Below are 25,688 nucleotides of genomic sequence, written 5' to 3'. Positions count from 1 at the left end.
ACACGTGTGGAAATGAGTCACCCCCACCACCGCACAAATTATTAGGATTATTTATTTATTAAATTAAATCGAATTAATATAAAAATGTTTATGGGAGCGTCTACTTCACGACTTGTTTTGAATTGTTTTGTACAGCTTCCACTATATGCGACTTTTCAGTTTTTTAATTACCCCATTTATTCCTCGTGCTTTAATTTCCCCTTCTTTATCTTTCTTTTTGCCCTCCAGAAATTATATAATCCTGTCCTTCTCTTCACTCTCCGCAATTTCAGATTTTTGCAGTCACAGAGAAAGAGAGAGAGAGAGAGCGGTGAGCCTTTTTGGTTGTGTTCGCCGGCAAATATGTCCTGCTCGTCGGAGAACTCGGAGGTTTCTGACTTGAAGCCGGTCAAGTCGTCGGAGCAGTCTGCCTTCTCGCAGACTTGTAGCCTGTTGAGTCAGTACCTCAAGGAAAAAGGCGGCTTCAGCTTCGGAGATCTTAGTCTTGGAATGACAGGCAACATCAATGGAACTGGTACGGTTTGATTTTCTTGAGGTTTTAAAATTTTCCTTTGCCGCCTTCTTCTTTCCCTTGCCCTTTTCTTGCCCCTTGAAAAGTATCGGGTGCTGCATGTTCACTGTTTGGCTCCCCGGAAAAAAAGAGATGTAATTCCTTTCCTCTTACTTCGTTCGCCATTGAAGTAATTTGAAGAAATCCTAGGATAGAATTATAGGAGACAAGTTTCCTGCCATTTCTAATTTTCGTTTTCCTCTTGTTTATTATTAGTTTGAAACTATAGATCTGATAAATGCATCATGCGCCTGTGTAATTTTCCCTAACTTGAGAAGAATTAATGTCCTAATCATAAGATTTGGAGCTTAGAATTTAAATATTTTTGAACAGTTATGTGAACATTTCGAAACTCACTCCCATAAAAACTCTGTTTATGTTAGCCGAAACGTTGGACTTTTTCTTCTTTTCCTTGTCCTTGGTTTCCAAATTGGGAACAATACAAGGTTTGAGATATTTGAGTAGACTGGAGAATATTTTGGGACATGGGTTAGATTCCATACTTGACTTGTATGCCTTTGGAGATCGCTGAACTTGAAATCATCTTTACAGGGTCTGTTGAGACATCTTGTCAATCTGCAACAATGAAGAACCTTCTTCCGACCCATACTGCCACGAATCCCAGGTGTGTTACCTTGTTTCTTCAATTTCTGGTAAGATTTTCAAAAACCATAATGACCGAATAATCTTGATTATTGATGTAAGATCTCTTTTCCTGATGTACAGTGTGATGAATTCTGCAAGTAAGGAGCCCAAATCTGAACAGTTAACTATCTTCTATGGGGGACAAGTTCTTGTGTTTGATGATTTTCCAGCTGAGAAAGCCAAGGAGATCATGTCCCTTGCACGCAAAGGAATCTCCCAAACTCAAAACAGATCTGCTTATACATATCCTTCATTTCCTCCTAAGTTGGTCACAATCTCTGCTGATTCTAATGTTGCCAGCAATTTGGTTAAAGAGCACTCTCAAGCACAACCCAGACCTGTTATTGCTGGTAATTCCCTTTTGTCTTCGCATGCCTGCTTTTGTGACAGTGGAAGAAATATTGTGTTTCTGATCATCAATTTTCTTTCCATACAGATCTACCAATTGCTAGGAAAGCTTCACTTCATCGGTTCTTGGAGAAGAGGAAGGATAGGTAGGCTCTCTCAAACAAATACCTTTGATCAAGAAATGTTGCTTGTTCCATCTCTGTTTATATTATATTATTGTTTCAATTAAATGACAAGTTTGTTGTTCTTTTGCATTTTCAGAATCGCTGCCAGAGCTCCATATCAAACAAACAATGCCAAGAAGCCAGCTGAAGCCATGCCATGGACGGGCTCGTCTCCTAATTCACCACGAGTCTGAAGCTGCAACTAGCACATCATTAGTGGTTGGGATCTTAGTGACTGTTTTTATGGATGATTTGTTAGGATTAAGAATATGAGACGATTGCTTAGGTTCCGTGTTTGGTCTTCTAATTCCCTACATCTATAGAGAAGTTACAATCAAGAACATTCATGTATTCAAGACTTTAAACCCCTAGGGGTTGGCTCTACCCCATTAAATCTAATTACGTTGCTTCTTCTAAATTGATTTTTGAATCTGTGGTACATGAATCTCTATTCATGATTTCATTACGGTTTGCTCGGAAGTATGATACCCGTAGTAGATATCCTATGCAACGTAACTAGTCAAGAATTTTGATTCCACTATAGAATAACTAAACTAAATAATCCAATTTCCCAATCATAGTTCTTTCAAGGAATATCACTATTCTTTCGTTTGAATTTGGAAATGCTTGCTTCACAGTAAAATTGTAGCAGACAATATGAGCAAGAGAATCACATGATGACAAAAATACATGGCAGAAGTGTCTTGGAAAAAAAAAAAAACAAAACAAAACAAAATTGCGGAATCACAGACGTCTGCTCTTAGAAACGCACATTATTAGTTCACAATTGCATCAACAGAATGTTTCTATCTGAATTAGTACTAATGTTAAAACTCTCCGTAGCTTTTCTCGATTCTTCGTAAGAACAAGGGGACAAGTTTTTCCAAGACGGTAACATTAACATTGTTCCAAACATCAGATGTAGTGGGAAGTGTAGCAATTCTCTCGACGATATGCATGTCTTCTGGAAAAACAGATCCAAATACTGTGTGCGAATTTCCCCACTCCACATGATTAGCTAGGCTAATAAAGAATGCGGGGCCAGAACCAACCCAAGCAACTGAACCCCTCTTAATAATAGGGCAATCTTCTATGGGGATTCCCTTGAATGTGGTCCCTTGTGCTTCTAGTACCCCTTGAACCAATCCATATGGTGGTCCAAAAACAGCCTGAAAGAAAACAGGATTATTCCATTACAGAATCTGGATTTGTAGCGTGATAAAGAAAGTACGAGTATGCATTTATGTGCCACAAAGCATTAGATCTGCAAATCACAATGTTACATTTTCTATGTGGTTTCCCGCTGAATCCCACGATTCGCCTCGGCTCTCAGCACGATAAAAGTGGCAGCCGGCACAATGGCTCAAAGCCAACAGCTCTAGAATGTAAGCAACAGAATGAGGGGCGCAGTCCGGAAAAAGCTGCACCATATAGTATTAGTACAAGATGTACATAAAAAACTAGTCACTGAAAAGTTAATCTACAGATGACAACAGCACATCATGATGAATGCCAGATTAAATAACAATCTCTTGGGTTGATAACTGCATCAGGTTCTACCCCAGAGAGGGAGCAAAAACCCACTGTCTCAGATATTATCTTCAGAGACATTTCATCCAAGTTAGCAGCCAAACGGGTATTTTGTGCACTTCTGTGCTATCAATTGTACATTGGGAAAGAGAGAAATGCTTCAAGAGTTTACAAGATCAGACAAACATGCAAGTTGTATTTTGACAACTAAATTTATGGTACTTGGAAAAGGGTTCCCAATTGCACCTTCAAGCACACAACCTCTCCAGTTTGATTTCAGACGCATAGGCATGAGCACTTACCTTTATATGAAGAGTTCCATATTCTGTCTCTAGCCCAATAATGCCCTGCAAGTAAATAAGTGGGAAAAGTACATTAACGAATAATTTAAACTTTCATAAACATGTAAAGTTCAAACTTTGTATTGCATCATACAGGGACCTGTATAACTGATGATGGAAAGAGAGAACAGAATTTTACAGAGTGTAATCTGCCCAAGAATATTCAATAATCATAAGTATTTGATACCAAAGTTGGTGTCCTACTCCGATATATCATACTCACCCCATCAAGCAATCCACACCTTAGTACATAATCTAAAATAGCCAGTAGGTTGGCTAGGTGATACATCTTGTGAGCAAAGCTATATAGAACACAATCATCAAAGATTGTGCATATCAAAGCACCTTCTAATTACCATAATGATCAATGGCATGCTTTTACCAAAGGTTCTGTCATCAAATTTTTAGCAAAGGTGCAATATGCCCCATTGAGATCAAATACATATTCAAGGAATAAGTATGCAAGGCCATCTCAGCTCAGCAGCATTACCAACAGAAGGTTACCAGCACGAGATAATGGTGAACAACTGTTCGTTTCTCAGCAAGAAACCCCATCTCAAGACTTGTTGGGAATGACCAAAAGAAAACTCCATTTTGAAGATAATTAGCATAAAATTGACAAGCCAATAGGGCTTCCACGTTGACTTGGTCAGCATCTTTTAGGTTCATCACACATTTCAGGGCCAGTATGGAAGAGCGAAGGCTAAAGCATGCCTTAGCTTCATTTGTTAATAGCAGTTCTTTACAACACATTCACCTAAAATATCTGCCTCAGGTGGAGAATGTAATAGTAATTCCTCCATTCATTCTAAAATATCAAACTTCTCGTACCTCCCCTTTCCCGTAGATGATACCAGAAGTCCAGCCAACTATGTCCTTTCCTCCTTGCCGTTCAGGGGCTAAGCTGTCCTTTTGTTTCTTCAACCAACACTGAAATAATGAAGATAAATGCATTGACTTCTATACTCATTGTCATAATAAGTATCCAAAAGAAATAATATATCTAAAACCTGGAAATGAATGTAATTCTTTCTACCATAGTGTGACGACCAACAGTGCTCTATTTTACTTCTTACATTGGATGTTTGAATCAACATTCGTGCAAAGAATCAATATAAAGAGATAGGATCTAGAACTAAAGGAGTAATATGTTAATGAACGTATATATTCATCTGTCAAATTAGCTTCCAGCATAAGAAGGGTCAGGCGATTACAGCCATTCAGCAAAGGGTGGATCTTGAACCAAGAATTAGAAAGTAACTTGCCTCACCAAATTTGGATCCGCAGGTCTCACGATTCCCACAAAACACCCATGTATCACACAGACACGGCCCATCCTTCCCAGTACACATGGATTTACAAGCGTTGCAGCAATCTTCAGAATTGTTGAATTTAAACTCAGAACCCCACTTCACAGCGGCACCCCAGAGCTCCAAATTATCAATTCCTCTACAGCATCCTCCATGACCCTGATCCGCCCTGGCAGTAGCACCATCTTGGTCGGCCAGTGCTATGGAATCAGAGCTTGAACCTGAAGAGCTACCGCCAGAGATTGCAAGCACAGAAGTGACGAAAGCATAGACCATGCCGCATGAAACCAAGCACACCATCAGGAGAATCAAACGAGTAGAAACAGTGAGCTCTGGTTCATTTCGCCTACGAGCCATTGGAGAAACGGAGAAGCAGATGAAGATGAAGACCCAGAAAAAGGATTAAGCTTGTGGATCGAGCAATAGAGCAGCGACAAAGAGTAAGAGTTCGTTGACCAGGAAGAGAGGTCTAGTTATAGGAGTGACGGAACGAATGCGACACAGAGTAGTCATACTGATTCTGTGTGATTCATAGCGTGGAGAGTAGAAAGCAGCGTGACTTGTTGAGAAGTTGAGAATTCAGTTCGAATCGAGGGCGTGGTTGAAGGAAAATGAATGAATAATTGTTCAGATAATCTGAAAAAGTTTGTCTTTTTTACCTCTCCCAACGCTTATTTGTTTGTTTCTTGAAATGATATGGCCTCAATCATTCACTTGAAGGTGAAATCACTCGGCTATGCGCCACTTGGTCCCAAGCCTCGTAGTCTATTCTGGAATTATGGTGTGCGGGTTGTTAGGCCTAATTCCTAATTCATGATGAAATTCAAGACGTCCAAATAGTATTCTAATTATAATTATAGATATATTCATTATGGAGAATGGGGGAAAAAAAGAGGAATGATGGTTATGGAGAAAAGCATAGTTTGGCCAGACTTTGCTTGAAAGTCTTGTGGGAAAGTATGACTCAGGAGGGAAAAAACAAAAGAATCTTTGTGCAGATAAATTATGTATAAACTATTTATTTGCTAAATGAACGAAAATTTATTAAATTAAATATGCGGTCCCTAGTTTTCATTCCGAAATCGCTCTTATACTGGCAAAAGATATACATTAAGGTGGTTTATCTCTTATCTTTCTTCTACTTGAGATGAAATATGGTGGTTGTTTATTTACAATAAATATAATTAATATGGGCCTCCCACCACCAACGGATCCGTGGCGCAATGGTAGCGCGTCTGACTCCAGATCAGAAGGTTGCGTGTTCGATTCACGTCGGGTTCAAAACCCCGAACCGTTAGCTACCCTAACGGATCATCTTTTTCCCCCTGCCGTTTTAACGGCATTTTACCTTTTTCCCGCGTTCAGCTTGTCATCGTTGGATGCCGTCAGCCTTGTTTTCTTTTCATTCTTATTTTTGGCCGTGCAGCCATTGTTTGTCATATATTACCTCTTATTCCTAATACAAAACTCAGTTAACTAATTCTCATTTTTAGCCATCCAACCATTGTTATCCCTAAAAAAAAACTCAGTTAACTAATTTATAAAAATCAAATAAAAGTTAAATTAGATTTTATATTAATAATTAGAGGTAGTATTTCACTGTAATTGCCTCTAGCCAATTTCTTTTGTATTGGTTTCATTTTTTCCTTTTTAAAATTCGATGATAATACTTTAAAAGATCTCTTATCTAAGAAGCTTATTTGATTGCAGTAAAATTTTATCCTAATCTACCAAACATTAAATCCTTAAGTTTTCAAAATAATTTGATAATCCCTCTTGTCTACAATATAAGTAAAAAAAAAAAGGCAGTTGACTTATTTAATATGGGTAAAACAAATTTAAATTATAGAATTAATTTAAATAGATTAGAAAATTTAAATTACTTAGTTAATTATTAGTAATTATAGTAAATGTAATCACATCTTTTTTAAAATAAGCATGTATAACATTAGATTATATAACAATTTAAAAGTTAATTAAATTAGTTTTTAAATGATAATAAATATAAGAGATAAAATGAATAGATATTTTTTATTTTGGATCAAATCCAATTTACTACTAACTCTTGTATTAAAACTATTAATATTTATATAATTTGTTTGCTTCAATCTAACTAGAAGATTTTGATGAATACTTTAAAGGAGGGGATGGAAGGAAAGGAAGAGGAGGAAAGATATAGAAGGGAGGGGAAGGAAGGGGAGGAGAGGGAAGAGATTTCAATGATCCTTTGTTTAGATTTATTGGAGGGGAGAGGGAGACATTTTAATGATACCTTGTTTGGTATAAGAGAGGAAGAAAGGAAGCTATTTAAAAATTAACTATTTTACTCTTATAAATAAATTTTTTTCTATTTTTTATTTTATTAATATGTAAATATGTATGAGACAATTTACTAACTTAAAAAAAAAAAAAAGATTGTGCTTTGCCACAAGCACAACTCATTCAAAAAAAAAAATCTCATTTCTTTCCATAATGTTGTTCACTAATTCCATTCGGTTCAAAAGAAAAGGGAAAAATTGGGGATTAATCTTTATTGAGAATTAATTTGATAAATAGTACTCTTCTGATCTTTAATATAAACCTATTTAATTAATTTGATTGGATTAAGAAAGTTAGGTAAGTTAGTTAATTATAAGAAGTATAATATGTTTTTTTTCTAAACACCATAATTATCTCTCTTAATATCCTCCCTCCATCTTCTACTTAATTATGGTTGAGGGTCTGAGGGAGTATCATATAGGTAATTTAGAAAAAAATTGATAAATATAAAAACCAGATCTTATATTTAGGACCAAAATCAACTCAATAATTAGGTCTTATATTAAGGATTATAAGAGTACTTAAAAATTTTGTGCAACTTAACTTTCTTTATGTACAATCAATCCTTTCTTGTGTTATATCATCTCTTTATGCAACTGAACTTCTCTTTTTTGCAACCCATTTTTTTTTATGTACAAATTATCATCCTTATGTGTAAATTAGTCTCTTATAATTCTTGCAAATCATCTTCCCTATGTGTACAAGTTATCTTTCTTTATATAATCCATCATCCTAAGTACTATTTGCCAATTAATTTTTAAAGGATTTATCCCCAATTTTCTTAAAGAAAAATTACACTTTTACATTTTTTTTATCTTTTATTTCCTTATTCTTAAATTCTTAATGAATTAAAAGATTAAAAGATGCTTATTAATATTTTAATCTAGTTTAAGTTGACATTACTCTATATTGACTTTTTCAAAAATATTATAATTCTTCATGGTTTTTTTTCCAATGATTTTTGTTATTTCATATTTTTAACAAAGTTTTTAGTAGTTTGGTTTTTCTAATTGAATTGTTGAATATAGGAGGAAAATGAAGTTGAGTTTATTAGAGTTATTAGAATTGCAGTAGTAAGAGAGAAGAGTAGAGTGAGAGGGCCAAAGAGACAATAAAAAGAAAATCATGTTATTTTATTAAGGTTAGTTATAAAATAAAATATTTTTTCTCGTCTCTTCTAAGAAAAACCCCATTTTCAAAACAAAAGGCTAGGAAGAAGAAAGGAAGAAATAAAAGCCCCTCCCCTTTTAAAAATTGTTTCGGCCAAGTGAGAGGAGAAAAGCAACTCCCTTTCATCTCTTTAAAAATGTTCCAGCAAAATGAGGGGAGGGGAGCACCTTCCCTCTCCTCTCATATGAAAACCCATACCAAATATAGCGTAAAGGTTTAAATCGTTGTTGTAAACTCACAAGTTGACTCTCTAAATTTAATGTTTTATGTTTTTAACTTACAAAATCATGTCGAGTCATTTTTAAACTGGTGTTAATTGTAAATTCGGTCAAACTTGTGAGTTTACTTACTTTTTTTTTTAATGTTTTTAACCTGCAAAATTGTACCAACTCCCTCTTAAACTCGTGTTAAATTTTTAAATTTAGATATGTTTAGTAACATTGTATATGAATTTTATAAAACTTTCTTTGTTAAATATGATAAATTATGAAAGTTGATGAATTCAATTTTAATTATTTAGATTTAAAATATATTTAAGAAAATTATTGTTATTTTTTACATTTTAATTATTTAATTGCATACTTTTAATACTAATTTTTTAATAAAACTAAACTCGTAAATTCAAATTTGCATCCCTATCACGAGTTTGTTTAGACCCGAGTTTAACAACCTTCGTTTAAATTAATGAATTTAGATGTGAATAGTGTGAGTATAAATAAAATAAGAAAAATCACCAAAAAAAAAAACCATAGAATTTGAAAAATTGCAGACGAAGACCGGTTTACAAAAATTGTTGTCAAAATCTATACTATTATTGTTAAAACCCATAGTAATGTTATAATGAGTCCTTATTTGCAATTTTTCAGATTTCATTATTTTTTTTTGCAATTTTCCCAATAAAATACCAACAATTTATTCTGACAAAATACATTGACATTTGATAAAATACGTATAATTTATTATGTATACTATATGAAAGAAACTAGAAAACATATTTTTCTTCATACACTTTGTATACAAATAATTCAGTTAAAAATATAATTCTGCCCTTGGGCTTTGCTAAAAATTACACAACAATCAGGTACTCCAATAAATAAATACAAACTCCAATTCAAAGCTAGCCACTTTTTCCTTTCTTTTGTTTTTGTTTTTAATTCCCCTTTTCCCCACTTGATCTTTCTGAGAAATAGAGAATGCTGAGACCAGATATAGATAAGCAATCTAGTTCTCAGTATAGTCACCACTAACATCAACTTCAGATTCCTCATCTGCCTGAAGATCCCCACCGTCCAATGACCCTCCACCAACTACGCCTCCACCGTTGGATCCTTGCCCCGCTGTAGTTCTTGCCTCCTGTATGATCCTCATTATCTCTTCCACACTCTGCCTTCCTTCCTCTTTCTCTGCTTCGTCCTTCCCTTTCCCCATCTCCTTCGCCAAGTTCTTCAGAAACCATGGGTGTTGTTTTATCTCTGGTATGCTTATCCTCTTGAAAATCAACAAACGAGACTACGTCAAGTAATAAATAGTCTATTTGATAGCTAAAGTGTTAGCATGGGATATTTAAGTGGCCAAGTAGGTTAGTAGAATGATTATGATGAAAACTCGATAGCGTGGATACTATGTCCCACATTGATCGAGTATGGGATATTTAAGTGGGTTGGTTCTCCCACTTCTTTAGCTAACTTTTGGGATAAGGTCATCAGAATCATAAGAAATAAGAAAAAATACACATACCTTGGCAGGATTGGCAACAAATATGCAAGAAAGAAGATGCCTGCAGTCCGCAGAGACACGCACATAGTCAGGGATGCTGTACTGAGCGCTCAAGATTCTCTGTCAAGTATCAACAAAAGTGATCAGAGCTTGAAGTTTACTGATGCAGATCAAAGATTCGAATGGAAAAGGAATTTAATTTGAAGTTATATATAAAAGCTCACCCCAATCGTCTTTCGGAAATTCCTAGGATCATCAGGATCTTCAAACGGGTATGCTCCAACTAACATGACATACAAAGTCACACCACAGGACCATACGTCTGCAATCTAATGAAACAGCCAAATTGGAAAGAAAACTGTACACTGAAGACCATATGACATAAAGTTCAAGGCGCTATAGCAGATAAGAATAGTAGAGAACTCTCAATACCTTTCCATCATACTCCTTTCGGGACAAAACCTCTGGAGCAATGTAAGCCGGAGTTCCAACGGTTGATTTAGGTTGAGAATGAAGTAAAGCAGACTGCAGATGAATATGAAATTGAACAATGGTAAGAAATTAGCAGGAATATCTCTGAGATGGATCATTTTAGAGAGAAGTTATCAACCTTGGAGTAACCAAAGTCACATATTTTAACCCGAGGATTCGGACTTCCATCCAAGAGAGTGTTCTCTAATTTCAGATCTCTATGACAAATCTCCTGAAGTATGAAGCAAGAGTTGATACAAGACATGAAAAATCTTGAAACAAAGAGCACATGGTGAATGGATTGGGTGTGTACCATTGAATGACAGTAGCTAACTCCAGAAATTAGCTGCTGGAAGAAAAATCTTGCCTGTGTATATACAATTCACCATAAAAAAAGTCAGCAAGATTTTAACGCGGTTGCATTAATGCATGTCTAAATGAATATTCAAAAAGATTCTACAACCTCATCTTCACTGAATCTACCAGCACTGCAAATCCTCTCAAAGAGTTCACCACCTGCAGCGTACTCCATGATAATAGCCAAATGGGTTGGGGTCAGCACAATCTGCATAAAAGATATCTTATTCAGCACTTTGATGAGTACAACCTCAGAAAGATCTCAATGAAACAAATCACAAACACTCAGAAAAATCACTTGGAATAAAGTTTGGTCTTTTTCAAATGGAAAAGCACAAAGAGATATGGAATTGAAAAGACATTATGAGCTACTGTTAGTTTCTCTGAGTTGGTAATTAACATTGCCTTTCAGAACAATTCCAAGCAAGATGGAATCTGAGAGCTGCATGCATAAAAATAATGGAGAATGGCACACTACCATGCAAATAAATTCATTATGCTTAATCCCATACCTTGAAAGTTGAAACTCGATGATGGAATATTTTCAAGGTACTGGGAATAGGTTCTTTCTCACCTCTTTGAACTTGATAATGTTTGGATGCCTTAGAGATCGGTGGTTGATGATCTCCCTTTGAACATTCTCATCAATCTAACACAACAAACATAATTAATTCAGAAGAAAAGCAGAGTTAACAAACAATTTGGAAGAAACTATTACACAAGAGAAAAGGCTTGAGTGCAGTGCGGCGATGCATAGAGAAAGCAACCAAACAAAAAAAGAAAGAGCAGAGCAAGAGAAATTAATATCTTGTAGCCGATAAAGTTCAAATTTCGACTCCAAATTGCTCAACGATAGGAAGGTCAAAGAACAGAAATATTTCATCTAACAGCGCTACGTCGCAGAATTTTATACCCACTCAATCAATCTAGCAAAATTTCTTACCGTTTTCAAAATGATAATCCCACCAAAAGAGAAAGCCGGTATATAAATAATGATAACAATATTGTAGCCCAGAAGCCTTTTCATGTACTATCAGAGATAGAACAAAATTTCAACTTCAAATTGCATAACAGAAGGATAGTCAATGGATAGAAATATTTGATCAAACATCATCAGTCCCTTTCTGGATTTAACCACTGTAGCATCAATCTCGACGAAGATTTTACCTTTTTCCCCCTTTCAATGTATTTGACAGCAGCGAGCTCTTTAGTCTTCTTATCTCTGACCAGCCTGGCCACCCCGAAATTCCCAGAGCCAAGCTCCTTCAATGCCTCATACCTTTCCTCCATTTCCCCCCTCCCAAAGAACCAAACCGGCTTTCGCAATCCAACAGATGACAAGAGAAGCACCAGACTCAGACAGGTACACGAAGAACTCTATATAAAAATACAACATGGCTAGTTTTATAAACACATATACGCAAGCCAAGAAAAGTTCAGACAAACAAATATATAAAATAACTGAAAAGAGACCCACAGGAGAAGCAGGACAGAGGAAGCACTCACCTCACCCTCTTTTTAACAAACCATCAAACAGCTCTCGAGCAAAAAAGCAAGTTACACATAATATAATTATAAAACTCTTGAGGAGTTTACTGAGCGTGGCGGTTACTGATAGAAAAGAACAAAGAGATAAACACGGAGAGAGAAAGAGAGGGAAAAAAAAAAAAAAAGGGATGGCGACAAATGAGAGTGAAATGTGAAGGACGAGAAGGACGGTTGAAAAGGAAAGTCGGAGGATGTGAATTTGTTGTGGTGAGGCAGAATTGAATTGAGGAACACGTCTGCAAGAGAAGAGGGGTCACCTGGAAGTGTCGCTTCCGAAGGGAGAGACCGTGATTGTGACATTAGGACACGCGGAGGAAAGGTTGTGTCTTGAAGAATGTAATGAGAGGAGGACGTAGAGGGTTGTGTTGGCGAATGATAATTTGGTTCCTTCTCGGAACGAAGTTGCTGTGAAGATATCCTGAGGTTGCCGAAAGTGGCTTTCTGGTTCCACGCAATTATCTCTTCCGAGACGACATCGTAGATGAGTGGGCAGTTAGGATATCCCCCCCCCCCCCCCCAAGTGGGATTCGGTAGTTTAGTTAATGAAATACTAGCCCCCATCTATCATTTATATTTTCTTTTCTTTTGTATTTTTTTCACATTTATAAGCATCAGGAATTTTATGGTATCATTGGTTTGTACGGTTGAATTTGTTTTTTTAATAGTGCATTGAGTATTTTAAAATATTTTTTCAGATGCATTTACCATCTTAATATATTTTGTAGTGTAATTTCACAAATATCCTTTTTTAATATATTAGGAGTGAAATTACATCATAAAATATTTTAAAACATTAAATGTATCTAAAAGATACTTCTCCAGTTCTTAATATAAGACCTAATTATTAAGTTAATTTTAATCTTAAATATAAGACATATTTTTCATATTTATCAATTTTTTAAATTATCCTTATCGATTTTTCCTCAACCATAATCAAATAAGTGAGGGAGGGAGGATATTAAGAAAGATGATTATGGTGTTTTAGAAAAAATATATCATATTTCTTATAATTAACTAACTTACCTAATTTCCTTAATCTAATTAAAATAATTAAATATGTTTTATATTAAAGACTAAAGGAGTATTTGAGAGTGATCAATGCATGTTAGTCCCCCTTTTTTGATAAAATCATCAACTCATACACAGACAAGTTTATAATCACAATAAAAAATAGTTAAATGAGTAACTTGCGATGATCTAAAATACAAACTTACATCAGAAACAGTCTCCACAGTTCATACCCTTCTACATGATTTGTATATAAAATGATTGCTTATTTACAGCTCAAAGTTCCAAAACTAATATAAATCAAACCTTAAATCCTAACTAACTATTGTCCAAACTTAAAAAGGACCAAAGTTAAATAAAGTAGACCAATCATAAACATTGAAACCAAATAGATACTCTAAAGCTTAACAACATTGTCGAGAATATCAACATGATTATTATTTTTATCACTACCATCAAGATAGACAAACTTAGATTGTCTTTAATTACAAACAGACTTTTCTTCAGTGGCAGAAATATCAAGACTTTTATCTTTATTATTAATATCTGATTGCCGACTGAACGTGAATGTGATTATAGAACTGGAACTAAGAATGACACCATATATTAGACGCAAGTTATGTGGGTAAATTGAAGATGGACATAGGTTTTTTTTCCCCCCAAATTGAGAGGCTTGCATAACGTATATCGTTAGTGAGTAGTAGTGATTAGTGAATAGTGGCGATAGGTTATTTTAATAATTCATCAAATTTTAATAATGAAAAATAGGCTCTAAATGGGTTGGTTTTTATTCTTAATTGGCTAATCTTTTTTTATTTTTGAGTCCTAAAGAACAAGTCCATTTAAGCATAATTTTTTGAATCCTCTAAATATAAGCCAAGCCCTCCACTTAGATGAGTTTTAATACTACATTCGATATTAATTATAAGAGTTAGTTGACTAATTTGAGAATACTAAAGAAAGAAGTTAAGTTAGTTATTTGTAATAAATAGGTGGTATTTTTCCTAAAAATTCTTTACTAATCAAGTGTATTAGCTAGAACTACTATTGTTACAAGGATTACCTTGGAAAAAATGCATAAATATGAAAGACAAAGTAGATTAAATTGAAGTCTTATATTTAGGACCAAAATAAAAAAAAATTTTATATTAAGGACCGGAAGTAGTAAGATGAGCTCGGCCTGATTTGATAGCTCTTATAGAAAATCATGGTAACTTAGGTCCAGTCATATTGGACTTTAAATAAGAACACCACTCCTAAAAAAGCTTTCTACGTGTACATAAATTTAAATTTAAGTAAAGCTTAAGCTTCTCTGCTTGAATTCACACATGTTCGTGAAGGAAAACAATCATTTGAAATTCTATTTTTATATGATTATATGATATTTAATTTTATTATATTAAATTTGAGCATTATTAGACTTGATTGGATATAATTCTCTTAAAAATATTTGGGTTAATATTATTTTTAGTCCTCAAATTTGCCCTCATTTTGATTTTGGTTCCTTAAGTTTCAAACCAGAGGTTTTCATCCCTCAAGTTTTTTTTCATTCAAAACATTAGTTTCTAGAATTTAATAAAAATTTAGACTATTTTGTCTCTTGAGGGATCAAAACCTATAGTTTGAGATTTGAAGGACCAAAATCAAAATAAGGGCAAACTTAAATTACCAATATTTATACATATTTGAAACCAAAATTCCATACTCATTTTGCTCTTTAGCATCTCAAGAGTTCATGTTGTATGAATCCAATAAAAGAATTAGAAAATTGCAAGCACTAAGCAGGTATTTGCTTTTCTTGCACCTAACGATGACCTCTACAAACCCCTTTGTACATGTGCTTCTTTTAGTGATTTGCAATTTAAGTGAAATTCAAATACTCCTCCGGTCCTTATTATAAGACCCAATTTGACTTTTTATTTGGTCCTAATTATAAGACCCAATCCATTTTGTCTCTTATATTTATGCATTTTTTTCCAAGATAATCCTTCTAATAATGATAGTTTTAGCCAATATACTTAATTAGCAAGGATATTTTAGGAATGACAACACTTATTTATTATAAATAATCAACTTAACTTATTTCCTTAATCTCCTCAAATAAGTCAATTGGGTCCTATAATTAGGACCGGAGGAGTATGTTAATTGATAATTTTTCAGATGATTTATATTAAGGACCCTGAATTAATTCTAGGAGACACCATATAATACAGATTGAAGGGACACTTATATAACAAAACTTCAAACAAGCACAAGCCCTTTTAATATTGATCTATCCGCTTTCATGTTTTTTTTTAATAAGAAAACAATTTATTCATTAAAAAGGTTAATATTATTTTTAATTTTTGAAATTTGACCCACTTTGATTTTAGTTTCTAAAATTTGAATTTTTTTTTGTCCTTAGCCATAACATTGGTTTTGATTCCGAAACAAAATTTGAGGAACTAAAATCACTTATTTCAAATTTCATGGATCAAAATGAAAATGAGATCAAATTTTTAATGTTAAATATAATATTAACCCTTACAAAAATATAATATTAACCCTTGCAAAAACTAAGTAAAAGAATACCAAAAAAAAACCCCGCTAAAATGAGAACAAGATAACTCTACAATTGAACAAAGGTAAGAGGGAAAAACCATGATATGAGATATGTCCACTTTCATGCTGTTATTAAAGCGAGGAGATGCCTTTGCTGCTGTTTTAAGTTTAGGACCCTCAATTTTCAGGTCCTTTTTTTCAGTTCTTTTTAATTCTTGTATATTTTATTTTTATTTATAACGTATTTTGTTCTTTATAAAAGGGAAAATTAGCAAAAAAAAATCCCTATCTGAAATTTTAATAGGTCATAAAGACCTGAATAGTGTAAGTATAAGTATGATCTGTAAGTACAACATATCATTTGCCATGTGCAATTACACTGTGGGGATAAGATTACTGATTTTCTCTTATAAAAAACATTAAAGCGAGGAGGTGAAAAAAAGTGAAGGGAACATTCCAACAGGGGGCAAAAGTGAAGAAGGAATATCTTAAAGATAAGCCACAAGGCAATGAGAATACTCCACTGATTTTTAATAGAGGATATAATTATTGAGTTGATATTATTTTTAAATATAACCTTATTTTTTATATTTATTATTTTTCTTAAATTATTTCTATTGATATTTTTTTAATCATAACCAGGTAAAAATGATAGAGGATATTAAAAAAAATTATAATGTTTTAGAAAAAAAAAATCATACTTTTTAAGGTTAAGGTGCGTCCAGCATCACAAAGTATTTTCTCAAGTGCATTCAGTGTTATTTGTGATGCATTTTTGCCCCTAAAATATTTAAAATGGTGTGCCCATATTCATTGCTAACAGATCCATTTTCTTTGACCGTCAACTGATGACTCAACTGTGGTTTGACTAAAACAATCCTAACTTTCTGTACACATAAGCTAATGACATGGCTTTGTTTTTAATAGAAATAGAAATCTTTTATTTGTTTTATTTTGTATCTAAAAATCACAATCCCAAGGGCTTGTTCAGTCGTCTTCCCCATGGTGGCTAATGAAACTTGTTGGTCTCAGGCAAAGATCATTCTTTAAAGCCCTAAGCATCTGCACCGCTAAATTCAGCTGAGAATAGAGGGTCTAACCATGTTACCTCTTGAGTCATACCTCAACAATAAGGACGCTGATGAGGACCAGAGAGGATGACGGTGACTTCGGTGAGACGACGAAAGACAGCAGCGACTTTGGTGAGGATGACGATGGACGTTAGCTCTTTGTCTTCTCATCGTCCTTTGATTTGCAATGTGGCGGTGGCGACTCATCTCTGCTAACGACAGCGTAACTCATTACCACCAGCCACAACAGCAGTGTTTACTGCTCTGCGACGGAGACAAGCTGAGAGGCAACTTAGTCAAGTGCTTCACAGTCATTTTGATTTCGATATATATGTTTGATTTGGATCTTTGGTTCGATTGAGTCCTAGATCTTCGATTTTTTGGTTTGGATCGAAACATTAATTTATTTCAATTTCTTTGATTTATCTGCTTCTGGTATCTTTGATATGAAAAGTTATTTGTGTTTCCAGTGTTTTAATTTTGAATCAGATGTTGCCCCCCAATCCACATCGTCCCTGAGATTCGCATCTTCTCCTATGTTCTACTTTAAAAAACCTCTCAATACTGATACCCACTTGCAAACAAACAAAAAAAATGGAGAAACCGACTCTTACCTCAATCTATTGCACCATACTAGCTTCACTAGTACATGAACTTGAACTGCTGAAGGAGAAACCCAAAGGTCGCCTTTGCCATTACTTTCTTTTCCCTCTTCGATAAATTCTCTTTGGGCAAATTCAGAGTAATAAAAAATTTTGTTAAACAAAATTAAAACCATTCTAACAAAATGAAAGAATTCTTGTCAAGAAGTACACATCACCTCTTAATGGCCATGTCAGATAGGAGTATTTTGGTCAAATTAAAGCTAAGTCATCGGTTGACAGTCAAAGAAAACGGATCTATTAGTATTGGATATGGGCGCATCACTTTAAATACTTCATGAGCAAAAATGTGCCATAAATAACTTTAATACACTGGGTATACTTTGGAAAATACTTCGAGTGGGTATACTTTGGAAAATACTTCGAGGTGCAGACGCACCTTGACTCTACTTTTTATTATTAACTAAACTATTTTTTTAATCTAATTAAATTAATTAAATAGATATTACATTAGAGACAAAAAAAGTACTAATCAATCAAATAATCAAAAATAAGACTCCATGGTTTGAACTTTGAACAATTCTGAGTGGTCAGTAGATGGCGTCCTTACATTTGGCCCATGTGCCCTCCAAGTCTCCAGTCTCCACCGTCCTATCTTTCCTTTTAATAAATATATTCTTCCAATAATGGCTTTAAATCAATTACTCCTCCGGTCCTTATTATAAGACCCAATTTGACTTTTTATTTGGTCCTAATTATAAGACCCAATCCATTTTCTCTCTTATATTTATGCATTTTTTTCCAAGATAATCCTTCTAATAATGATAGTTTTAGCCAATATACTTAATTAGCAAAGATATTTTAGGAATAACAATACTTATTTATTATAAATAACCAACTTAACTTACTTCCTTAATCTCCTCAAATAAGTCAATTGGGTCTTATAATTAGGACCGGAGGAGTATTAAATTAAATCAGGGGAGCATATTCAACTGCTAATCATGCCCACTCCTTTCATTGACGGTCCTGAGATTATCTTAGTGGCTGGGGCCCTTTCTGTGTAATCCTTTCCTGTGATTGTATCATCCTCAAATAAATAATAAAAATTAAGATTAAATAGTTTTATTCCCAACAATGGGAATTAAATTACATAGGCGCCGCTTGAATTAGATTCAAATTATGTAAAATTTATTTTTATCACTAAACTTAAAAGTGATTTACGCTAATCTTGTCGGTTTTACTAAAAATTTATGCATATTTGTAAAATATAAAGTGAATTTGAGGTTTGACCAATTTTATATTTAGGGTTAATATAATTTTCTGTCTCTTATATTTGTCTTTATTTTGGTTTTGGTCTCTCGAATCTCAAATAATAGGTTTTGATCATTTAGGTTTATTTCTATTTAAACCATTGGTTTCTATAATTTAATAAAAATTTGAGTCATTTTATTTCTTGAGAGACCAAAACCTAAAATTTAAAACTTGAGAAATTAAAACTAAAATTCGTGCAAACTTAGGAGATTAAAGATTATACTAACCTTATATTTATTTGAAGGAAACTCATATAATTCGTAAAAGTAAGGACAAAAGAATACATACAATCGCATGGTATAATTTTAATTGTGTCCACTAGTTTGTGTTCATTTAAAAAATAAAATTATATAGTTCTAACAAAGAAAAACAGAGTACTACTTAATTCATCCAATACAGAGCATGGGAAAATGACAACAATAGTTACATTGCCCGATGAAAGTGGTTCAACAATAACGTTGTTTGTTCTAGGGCTGAACAAACAATCCTCAACCCGGCTAACTTGCTCGGAATCCAAAATTTTTTAGCCTGTTCGAACTAGCCCGAAATGGCCCCGGCTTAGTGATTTTTTTTTTTTATAAAAAAAAATTTTAAATCCTTGTCAGTACACTTCCTGAAGAGGCCAAAAAGCTTTAAAAAAAAATATTTTAAGCGACACAAAGTCATGTGTCCCGTGTCTCTCATCACATATTGTTGGATATCAAATAGTAGTAATAATTTACGGTTCTGAACAAAATTATAAAAGAAGTTTTTCTTTCTTTCCATCAACCAGCGACGTTATTTTCTGCATCAGCGATCATCTTTATCGAAGACTAGAGACGTGACCTGGGAGACACATTGGGAGAGAGCTGGAGGTGATCTTCACTAGGGATCATCTTCTCCACCTGAGCACCGCTGCTTGAACCAATCTGGACGCAGCATATTGAGAAGGTGAGGGACGCTGGGAGAGGGGCCGCTGAGACGATCCGGAACCAAAAATAAATCTCAATAATGGAGAAAGGAGTACTATTATCACCGAAGATTAGAGGGGAGCCGCCATAGCCACCAAAGATGCTAGAATCCCTTCACCAGAAATTACGGGCAGAGAAACACCGTCGCTGGATTCGAAGTCATTGGAAGAGGTGGGGTTTCGAAGACCCACCTTTTTTGTATTATTGGCAAGAATCCAACTGTTCTCGTTGCCGAAGAATCTTCATGAGAAGATCTCAAAAACAAAAGCACCACAAACATTAGTAAAGTAAATGATGAAGGGGAAAATGATGTCCTCACCTTTAGTTACACAGTGAATAGCATGTACACTTCATATTCGTCATCACGAATAACCTTACTAAATGAGAAAAAGAGAAAAATAAACTGTAATTAAAATATTTTTAAAAATACACTTTAATGGCAACACAAACGTTTTATAGAACTACTATTCCGGATATAAGATCCTTATACTAGTGTGTAACTTAGGACCCAAACAGTATCTCACAAATGTATGTAACTTAGGAATGTGATGTCAGGATGACGACTCAAATATATATGTTTTCTGTTTTGTCAACTCAGAATGAGAATTGTTGCCAAAATGTAAAACTATATCTACAGGAATAGGCTCTAGATTTATTTATAAGACATCCTCTTATTATCTTTCACACGACATTTTTTAATGTCATAATTAAATAGATTTTGTGTATGAGATTGAGATTTGAAAATCAAATGTCAAATATTTTGACAACTCCAATAGGTTTTTTTTTTTGCCAAATACAGCACTTAGAAGTCTCAAATGCCACATCTAAGAATTCTAAAAAAATATTTTTAAATTTTGAATCAGTTTTATTTATTGCGTTTTAATAACAATTGATAATATTTAAAAAGTAAATAAAAAAAAAGATAAAGTGAATTTGATTTGGAATCACGTGCGGGTCACGGGTGGGAGACTGGTCCGTTAATCTCTAAAAGTGATCGTCGTCCCAAACATTCCGTTCGCATTTTTACAAGTTGGATTTTGGACTGTTTGAGACAACGGAAGCGTAAATCGCTCTGGAATCCCACGATCCCTACCTCACTTCCATCTCACCTCGCCAGCCATTTCTCCCTTTCAAGAAGTCCGCGTTCCTTACCTGCTCGCTTTTTCTATATCTTTGGGGTCTGTTCGCCAGCCGCCGGCGCCCTTTTGTCGGATTCGCCTTTCTTCAGGTGAGTCCCAGCTTATCTTTCCTCCTCATAATTACCCTCTTCCCAATTGTATGGTGATTTCTCTCCCTGGAACTTTAGTAGAGTTTGGTTTGATTGAGACATTGTTAAGATTTTCGCTATGGGGGGATTTTGATGCTTTTATCTTGATCGGTGAAAGTTGGTATTGTTACTGGATCTTCTTGAAGTTTGCATCTTTGATTTCCTCTGAAAGTTATGTGTATATGACTAAATTTTTGTATCTGATTACTTACTCAGGATCCAGGGGATTGTTTGGCTTTACGCTTTATGGGAAAATTTTGTTTTGATTACTTCTTTATTCTCTTCTTGCTTCGATGTCGAGGTTTTTTTTTTCTTTATCATTTTTTTTTGTAATATTGTTCCATGGTTTACCATTGGATTTAGTTCAAAATTGATTTTTAATGTCCTAATTCCCGTGTCTTCATGCCCCATCTTGTTCTAAAATCTCCAATTAATGAATGGTAATTCGTGGTCACCTTATCTTTTCTGAACTGCTACTCTATCACTCACTGAGCTGCGCACGTATCTTTTTCCGTTCTGTTTCGGGTCTTTTTTTTTGGTTATGCTAACATTTGTGATTGATTTAATTACTAATTATTTGACTTCGTGATGTTTCAATTTTGGGTTTGAATTTGCAAGGTTAAGATGATTTTGATGATATATTGTAGTGAAGCCGGGGCGCTGGTCTAGTACCTTGCTACCTGCACTCCGTCCATAGCATAAATGGGTTGTTTCGGCTCTAAAGTAAGAAGGCAATTTCCGGGGCATGAGGATCCTGTGACTCTCGCATCACAGACAGCTTGTAAGTAGATACTTTTCCCCTCCTGTGAAAGTACAATTCTTGATATCGGTTATTTGACCATGGAAAACTAATTCTTGCACGACGAGAAAATCTTGATATGATGCAACTCCACTGTTGAATTATAATTGCTTTACTATACATGCTTCCCTGCTGATTCTTTCTGAATTCACTTCCCCCCTGCTGAATGAATCTTAAGAGCTCAATGATGATTGATGATTTAAAATCAACAAGTCTTGTTCCACTGAGGTTGTCTAAATGCACTGTACAACTCTATCAAGTGAGCTCAATAATGATTAAGTTTAAGTAAGAAAGAGACAAGGAAAAATAAACTGGGAAAGGAGATATTCTGTGGGGACTTGTAGTTTTGCATGCTGTGTTTGGGTTGCAGGGGACAAACAAATTGTGGTTCACTTTATTGGGTTTAAATTGAAAATGGGCTGCTGCTTGAATGAGAAAGAAGCAAGTCCCCTCTAGCCCATCATGTTTTGATCATCCTAATGTGGGCTTCTTCATCAGTATTGACATAGGGTTATTAGGGTGTATACTATTACAAGGTCATAATGTAATTTGTCTCGATTTGAAGGTGTAGACTGAAGCATAGAACGTAGAAAAATAATTGGATGTAATATGCGGCTCAGCGCATCAATTTGGGAATGGACATGGTGACCGCATTTCAGTTCTACTTCCTGTTAATATTTATAGAGTATAGACAAATAAAAATAACTGTCCATCATGGCTTTATCCTCACCTATTTGATGCATTTGTTATGAAATTCCTCTATCTCTTTTCTGCTTTCAGGCACCCTTGTTAATTTTTTACTCTAAAAGTGTTGTGTTCATCTTTTGGTTTTTTCAGTCACTGTTAGCGAGGTTGAAGCGCTGTTTGAACTTTTTAAGAGCATCAGTGGTTCTGTTGTCGATGATGGATTAATAAGCAAGGTGCAGTATGGAAAATGCTGTTTTTACCCCACTTAAAAAATTAGTCATTGCTTTGCTACTGTTGTGGTTCTTCTAACTTATCTTTTGCTTTTTCATTTTATAGACTTTGTTATGAATCATTGCCTATCCAGTTACAGTTTATATCTGTAATAACGTGTTTTACACATTGGAATCTTTCTTCATGTCGTGATCATAGTGTTCTATCTTTGCAGGAAGAATTTCAGTTGGCAATTTTCAAGAATAGGAAAAGGGAGAATCTCTTTGCAAATCGGGTACAAAAAAGGATCCTTCTGCTTTGTTAAAAAATGCCATAATATGTGACAATTTAAGTTCTTACAGATGCTCACAGATGCTGTCTTTGTATCTGTAATTCACAACTTCAAGAAATTTGCTGTTTTACTGCGTACTTCTGGAAGAAACTCTTAATAAATTAATTCCTCCACCTTATTATTGTTAAATAGCTAGTGTTTGGTTGGCTCCAATTATTAGTTAATTTCAGATCTTCAAGATAACTTTAGTTAACTGAAAGAGGAGAAAAGTCTCTCATCTTCTGCAAACTCAAACAACATCTTGTTTTGCTTTGTAATTGCATAATATCATTGAAATTTTATGCTCTACTGCTTGTAATATATGCATCTAGGGGCCATTTCTGTAATATATTGGATTCATTCTGCTTGCAGATCTTTGACCTGTTTGATGTTAAAAAGAAGGGAGTCATTGATTTTGGTGATTTCGTTAGATCACTCAATGTGTTCCATCCAAATGCACCACAAGAAGACAAGATAGATTGTAGTCGAAGATTAAATTCTCAAATCTAGATGGCTAGGCTATCCTTGCTTCTGTTTTGTGATCTAGCTGTACTAATGGATTATGTCCCGGACTGTCTTTCAGTTTCATTTAGGCTCTACGATTTGGATAGCACGGGCTTCATAGAGCGGCAAGAGGTAGGTAACCCAGTTCTTATCTGTGTATTACTTTTGAAAGTAACCAAAGTAGTGACAACCCCCTTTTAGGAAAGATCTTATTTTGTATTCTTCTCTAGCCTGAGTCAATTAATGGCTATAGCCTATTATCATCAGGTATTCTTACTTCTTTTTTCTTTCAACATCAAGAAGATTTGAGTCTTTAACCACTGCCCCTACCCCACCCTACCTTCGCCACTGCTTTTAACTACTTCACCTCTATATATATGTGCGTGTTAGGTTCATCCCGTGCTGGGCAAGCACTTTGCCTAGTATCTAGCCTGGTATGGTATAGAACTGATCCAACCCAATCCCTTCCTTTTATAAAAGCAACCCAACCTGCAATGAGCACACTAATTCATCGAGCATCTCTTTATTTATTTATCAGTTGACTTTTGCCAGGTCAAGCAAATGCTAATTGCACTTCTTTGTGAGTCTGAAATGAAGCTGGCGGATGAGACCATAGACGCAATTCTTGACAAGGTGAGTTTGTGAAAAAGAAAATCATATGTCATACAAAACATAGTTATAAACTGACTTAAGTTAGCAAGCGGATCAACATTCTGGGAAGTATTAAGTTTATTTAAGCAGTACTATAACCTATTTTTCTCTCCTGGAGAATTGTCTTTAAAGTGAATGGCATAAACATAACCAAGTCAATAATATATTTGTTGTGGTCAGACATTTTTGGACGCTGATCTGAACAAAGATGGGAAAATAGACAAGGCTGAATGGCAAGACTTCGTTTCAAAGAATCCCTCACTACTCAAAATCATGACCCTACCCTACCTGAGGTATGTGCTGTACTTCTCATATAGCTCTGATATTTTGAACTGCTTTCATTCGAGGCCTCTAAAGACCTTCATTGTGAAACGAATGCAGGGACATAACAACTACGTTCCCAAGTTTTGTATTTAATTCCGAAGTTGATGAAATTGCCACTTGAGATTTGCGATTCGAGATTCGAGGGCATGCGGGTTTAGTTTATGCAGTTAGCGATCGAGTGCCTTTTCTTTTGTTTTTGAATATTAGTGTTTGAAGAGAGTAATATAGTGTTAATGTAATTAGCTTTTCTCAGCAATCTGTAAATCACATTCTTGAAAATTTCCAGTGAGCATTCTTGTTGGTAATGCTTTTACAACCTTCGTTATTTTCCAGTCAGGTGCGTCAGCTTTGCCTCCATGACAGTTGTCGTGTTCGGATCTTGGTCATCCGTAGAAGGGAAGAAAAGAGGAGTCGCCACTAAAATTTTAAAAGGATAATTTTGGGAACCTAAAAATATATGGTCTACGAAAACTGGATATGGTTGGGGAGTCAATTGTGTGTGGGAAGGTGTTAGGCACCCCACGACGCCCATTCAGGAGAACGGTTACTATAAGTCAACTACCTAAAATTAATATAGCCTTTTTAATTATACTTTAATTACCCTAAAAAAGAAAAAATTATTTACAAAAACTAAAAAAAAATTATTTATGAAGTTGGACTTGACTTAGGATAAGAACCTAGGACTTACATACCTTTTAAAAGGATCAAAACCCATGTAATTTGAAGGTAAAAATGCGTGTCACTTGGTAAGTATTTTTTAGAAAATATTTATTCAATTAAAAAAAGTGTTTTTGGTGGGTTTGTATTTTCTTAATATATGAAAACAAAGTTTTTTTTATTTTAAAAGTATTTTTAAAAGAGATTTTGGATTACCCTTCCTGTGGAGGTTCTCATAACCTCACACGGGGGAATAATTGTTTGAGCCTGTGGAGGTTCTAAAAACCTCACACGTCTCTAAAAAAAC

At 34.6% G+C, this 25,688-nt stretch overlaps 4 protein-coding genes and 1 non-coding gene across 6 annotated transcripts; 3 read left to right on the top strand and 2 right to left on the bottom strand.

Moving 5' to 3' along the window:
• The first annotated feature begins 255 nt into the window (after positions 1–255).
• Positions 256–2,104, top strand: LOC114730041 (protein TIFY 10A). Its single transcript, XM_028917062.1, has 5 exons — positions 256–514; positions 1,103–1,175; positions 1,277–1,545; positions 1,632–1,689; positions 1,805–2,104. Exons 1-5 carry the CDS (start codon positions 343–345, stop codon positions 1,899–1,901), a joined length of 669 nt encoding a protein of 222 aa, XP_028772895.1. The 5' UTR covers positions 256–342; the 3' UTR covers positions 1,902–2,104.
• Positions 2,105–2,462: 358 nt separating this feature from the next.
• On the bottom strand, positions 2,463–5,563 carry LOC114730039 (uncharacterized). Its single transcript, XM_028917061.1, has 5 exons — positions 4,844–5,563; positions 4,410–4,508; positions 3,540–3,584; positions 2,991–3,128; positions 2,463–2,876 (listed from the first exon to the last, which is right to left on the bottom strand). The coding sequence occupies exons 1-5, from the start codon at positions 5,243–5,245 to the stop codon at positions 2,535–2,537; spliced, it is 1,026 nt and encodes a 341-aa protein (XP_028772894.1). The 5' UTR covers positions 5,246–5,563; the 3' UTR covers positions 2,463–2,534.
• Positions 5,564–6,097: 534 nt separating this feature from the next.
• On the top strand, positions 6,098–6,169 carry TRNAW-CCA (transfer RNA tryptophan (anticodon CCA)). The gene has a single exon. It is a non-coding gene; the product is annotated as a tRNA-Trp (tRNA).
• Positions 6,170–9,313: 3,144 nt separating this feature from the next.
• LOC114730049 (serine/threonine-protein kinase SAPK3) lies at positions 9,314–12,563 on the bottom strand. Its single transcript, XM_028917069.1, has 10 exons — positions 12,428–12,563; positions 12,089–12,298; positions 11,496–11,570; positions 11,028–11,129; positions 10,878–10,931; positions 10,704–10,796; positions 10,526–10,618; positions 10,318–10,422; positions 10,115–10,213; positions 9,314–9,865 (listed from the first exon to the last, which is right to left on the bottom strand). Exons 2-10 carry the CDS (start codon positions 12,209–12,211, stop codon positions 9,599–9,601), a joined length of 1,011 nt encoding a protein of 336 aa, XP_028772902.1. The 5' UTR covers positions 12,212–12,298; positions 12,428–12,563; the 3' UTR covers positions 9,314–9,598.
• An 8,422-nt stretch (positions 12,564–20,985) lies between these two features.
• Positions 20,986–25,056, top strand: LOC114730036 (calcineurin B-like protein 1). 2 transcript variants are annotated; one of them, XM_028917058.1, is made up of 9 exons: positions 20,986–21,179; positions 21,866–21,999; positions 22,855–22,937; positions 23,150–23,209; positions 23,618–23,726; positions 23,829–23,881; positions 24,302–24,382; positions 24,581–24,693; positions 24,782–25,056. In XM_028917058.1, exons 2-9 carry the CDS (start codon positions 21,921–21,923, stop codon positions 24,843–24,845), a joined length of 642 nt encoding a protein of 213 aa, XP_028772891.1. In that variant the 5' UTR covers positions 20,986–21,179; positions 21,866–21,920; the 3' UTR covers positions 24,846–25,056. The 2 variants fall into 2 exon arrangements, with proteins under 2 accessions (XP_028772891.1, XP_028772890.1); XM_028917057.1 differs by having other exon boundaries at positions 21,837–21,999.
• Positions 25,057–25,688: the final 632 nt, after the last annotated feature.

This window comes from Neltuma alba, unplaced genomic scaffold (assembly GCF_004799145.2).
Source record: "Neltuma alba isolate B1F8T4 unplaced genomic scaffold, ASM479914v2 tig00012699_pilon, whole genome shotgun sequence".
NCBI classification, from domain to species: Eukaryota; Viridiplantae; Streptophyta; class Magnoliopsida; order Fabales; family Fabaceae; genus Neltuma; species Neltuma alba.
Note: the sequence above shows the minus strand (reverse complement) of the source record. Positions and strands in the feature narration are given on the sequence as shown.

Coding starts and splice junctions, on each gene's coding strand:
- LOC114730041 (XM_028917062.1), top strand. CDS start 343: ATGTCCTGCTCGTCGGAGAACTCGGAGGTTTCTGACTTGAAGCCGGTC. Junction 515..1,102: donor AGGCAACATCAATGGAACTG/GTACGGTTTGAT, acceptor TCATCTTTACAG/GGTCTGTTGAGACATCTTGT. Junction 1,690..1,804: donor TTGGAGAAGAGGAAGGATAG/GTAGGCTCTCTC, acceptor TTGCATTTTCAG/AATCGCTGCCAGAGCTCCAT.
- LOC114730049 (XM_028917069.1), bottom strand. CDS start 12,211: ATGGAGGAAAGGTATGAGGCATTGAAGGAGCTTGGCTCTGGGAATTTC. Junction 11,571..12,088: donor ACATTGAAAGGGGGAAAAAG/GTAAAATCTTCG, acceptor TTGTTGTGTTAG/ATTGATGAGAATGTTCAAAG. Junction 10,797..10,877: donor TTAGCTACTGTCATTCAATG/GTACACACCCAA, acceptor TTCATACTTCAG/GAGATTTGTCATAGAGATCT.
- LOC114730036 (XM_028917058.1), top strand. CDS start 21,921: ATGGGTTGTTTCGGCTCTAAAGTAAGAAGGCAATTTCCGGGGCATGAG. Junction 24,383..24,580: donor TAGACGCAATTCTTGACAAG/GTGAGTTTGTGA, acceptor TGTTGTGGTCAG/ACATTTTTGGACGCTGATCT. Junction 24,694..24,781: donor ATGACCCTACCCTACCTGAG/GTATGTGCTGTA, acceptor AAACGAATGCAG/GGACATAACAACTACGTTCC.
- LOC114730039 (XM_028917061.1), bottom strand. CDS start 5,245: ATGGCTCGTAGGCGAAATGAACCAGAGCTCACTGTTTCTACTCGTTTG. Junction 4,509..4,843: donor GCGGATCCAAATTTGGTGAG/GCAAGTTACTTT, acceptor TCATTATTTCAG/TGTTGGTTGAAGAAACAAAA. Junction 2,877..2,990: donor CGGGAAACCACATAGAAAAT/GTAACATTGTGA, acceptor GTTTTCTTTCAG/GCTGTTTTTGGACCACCATA.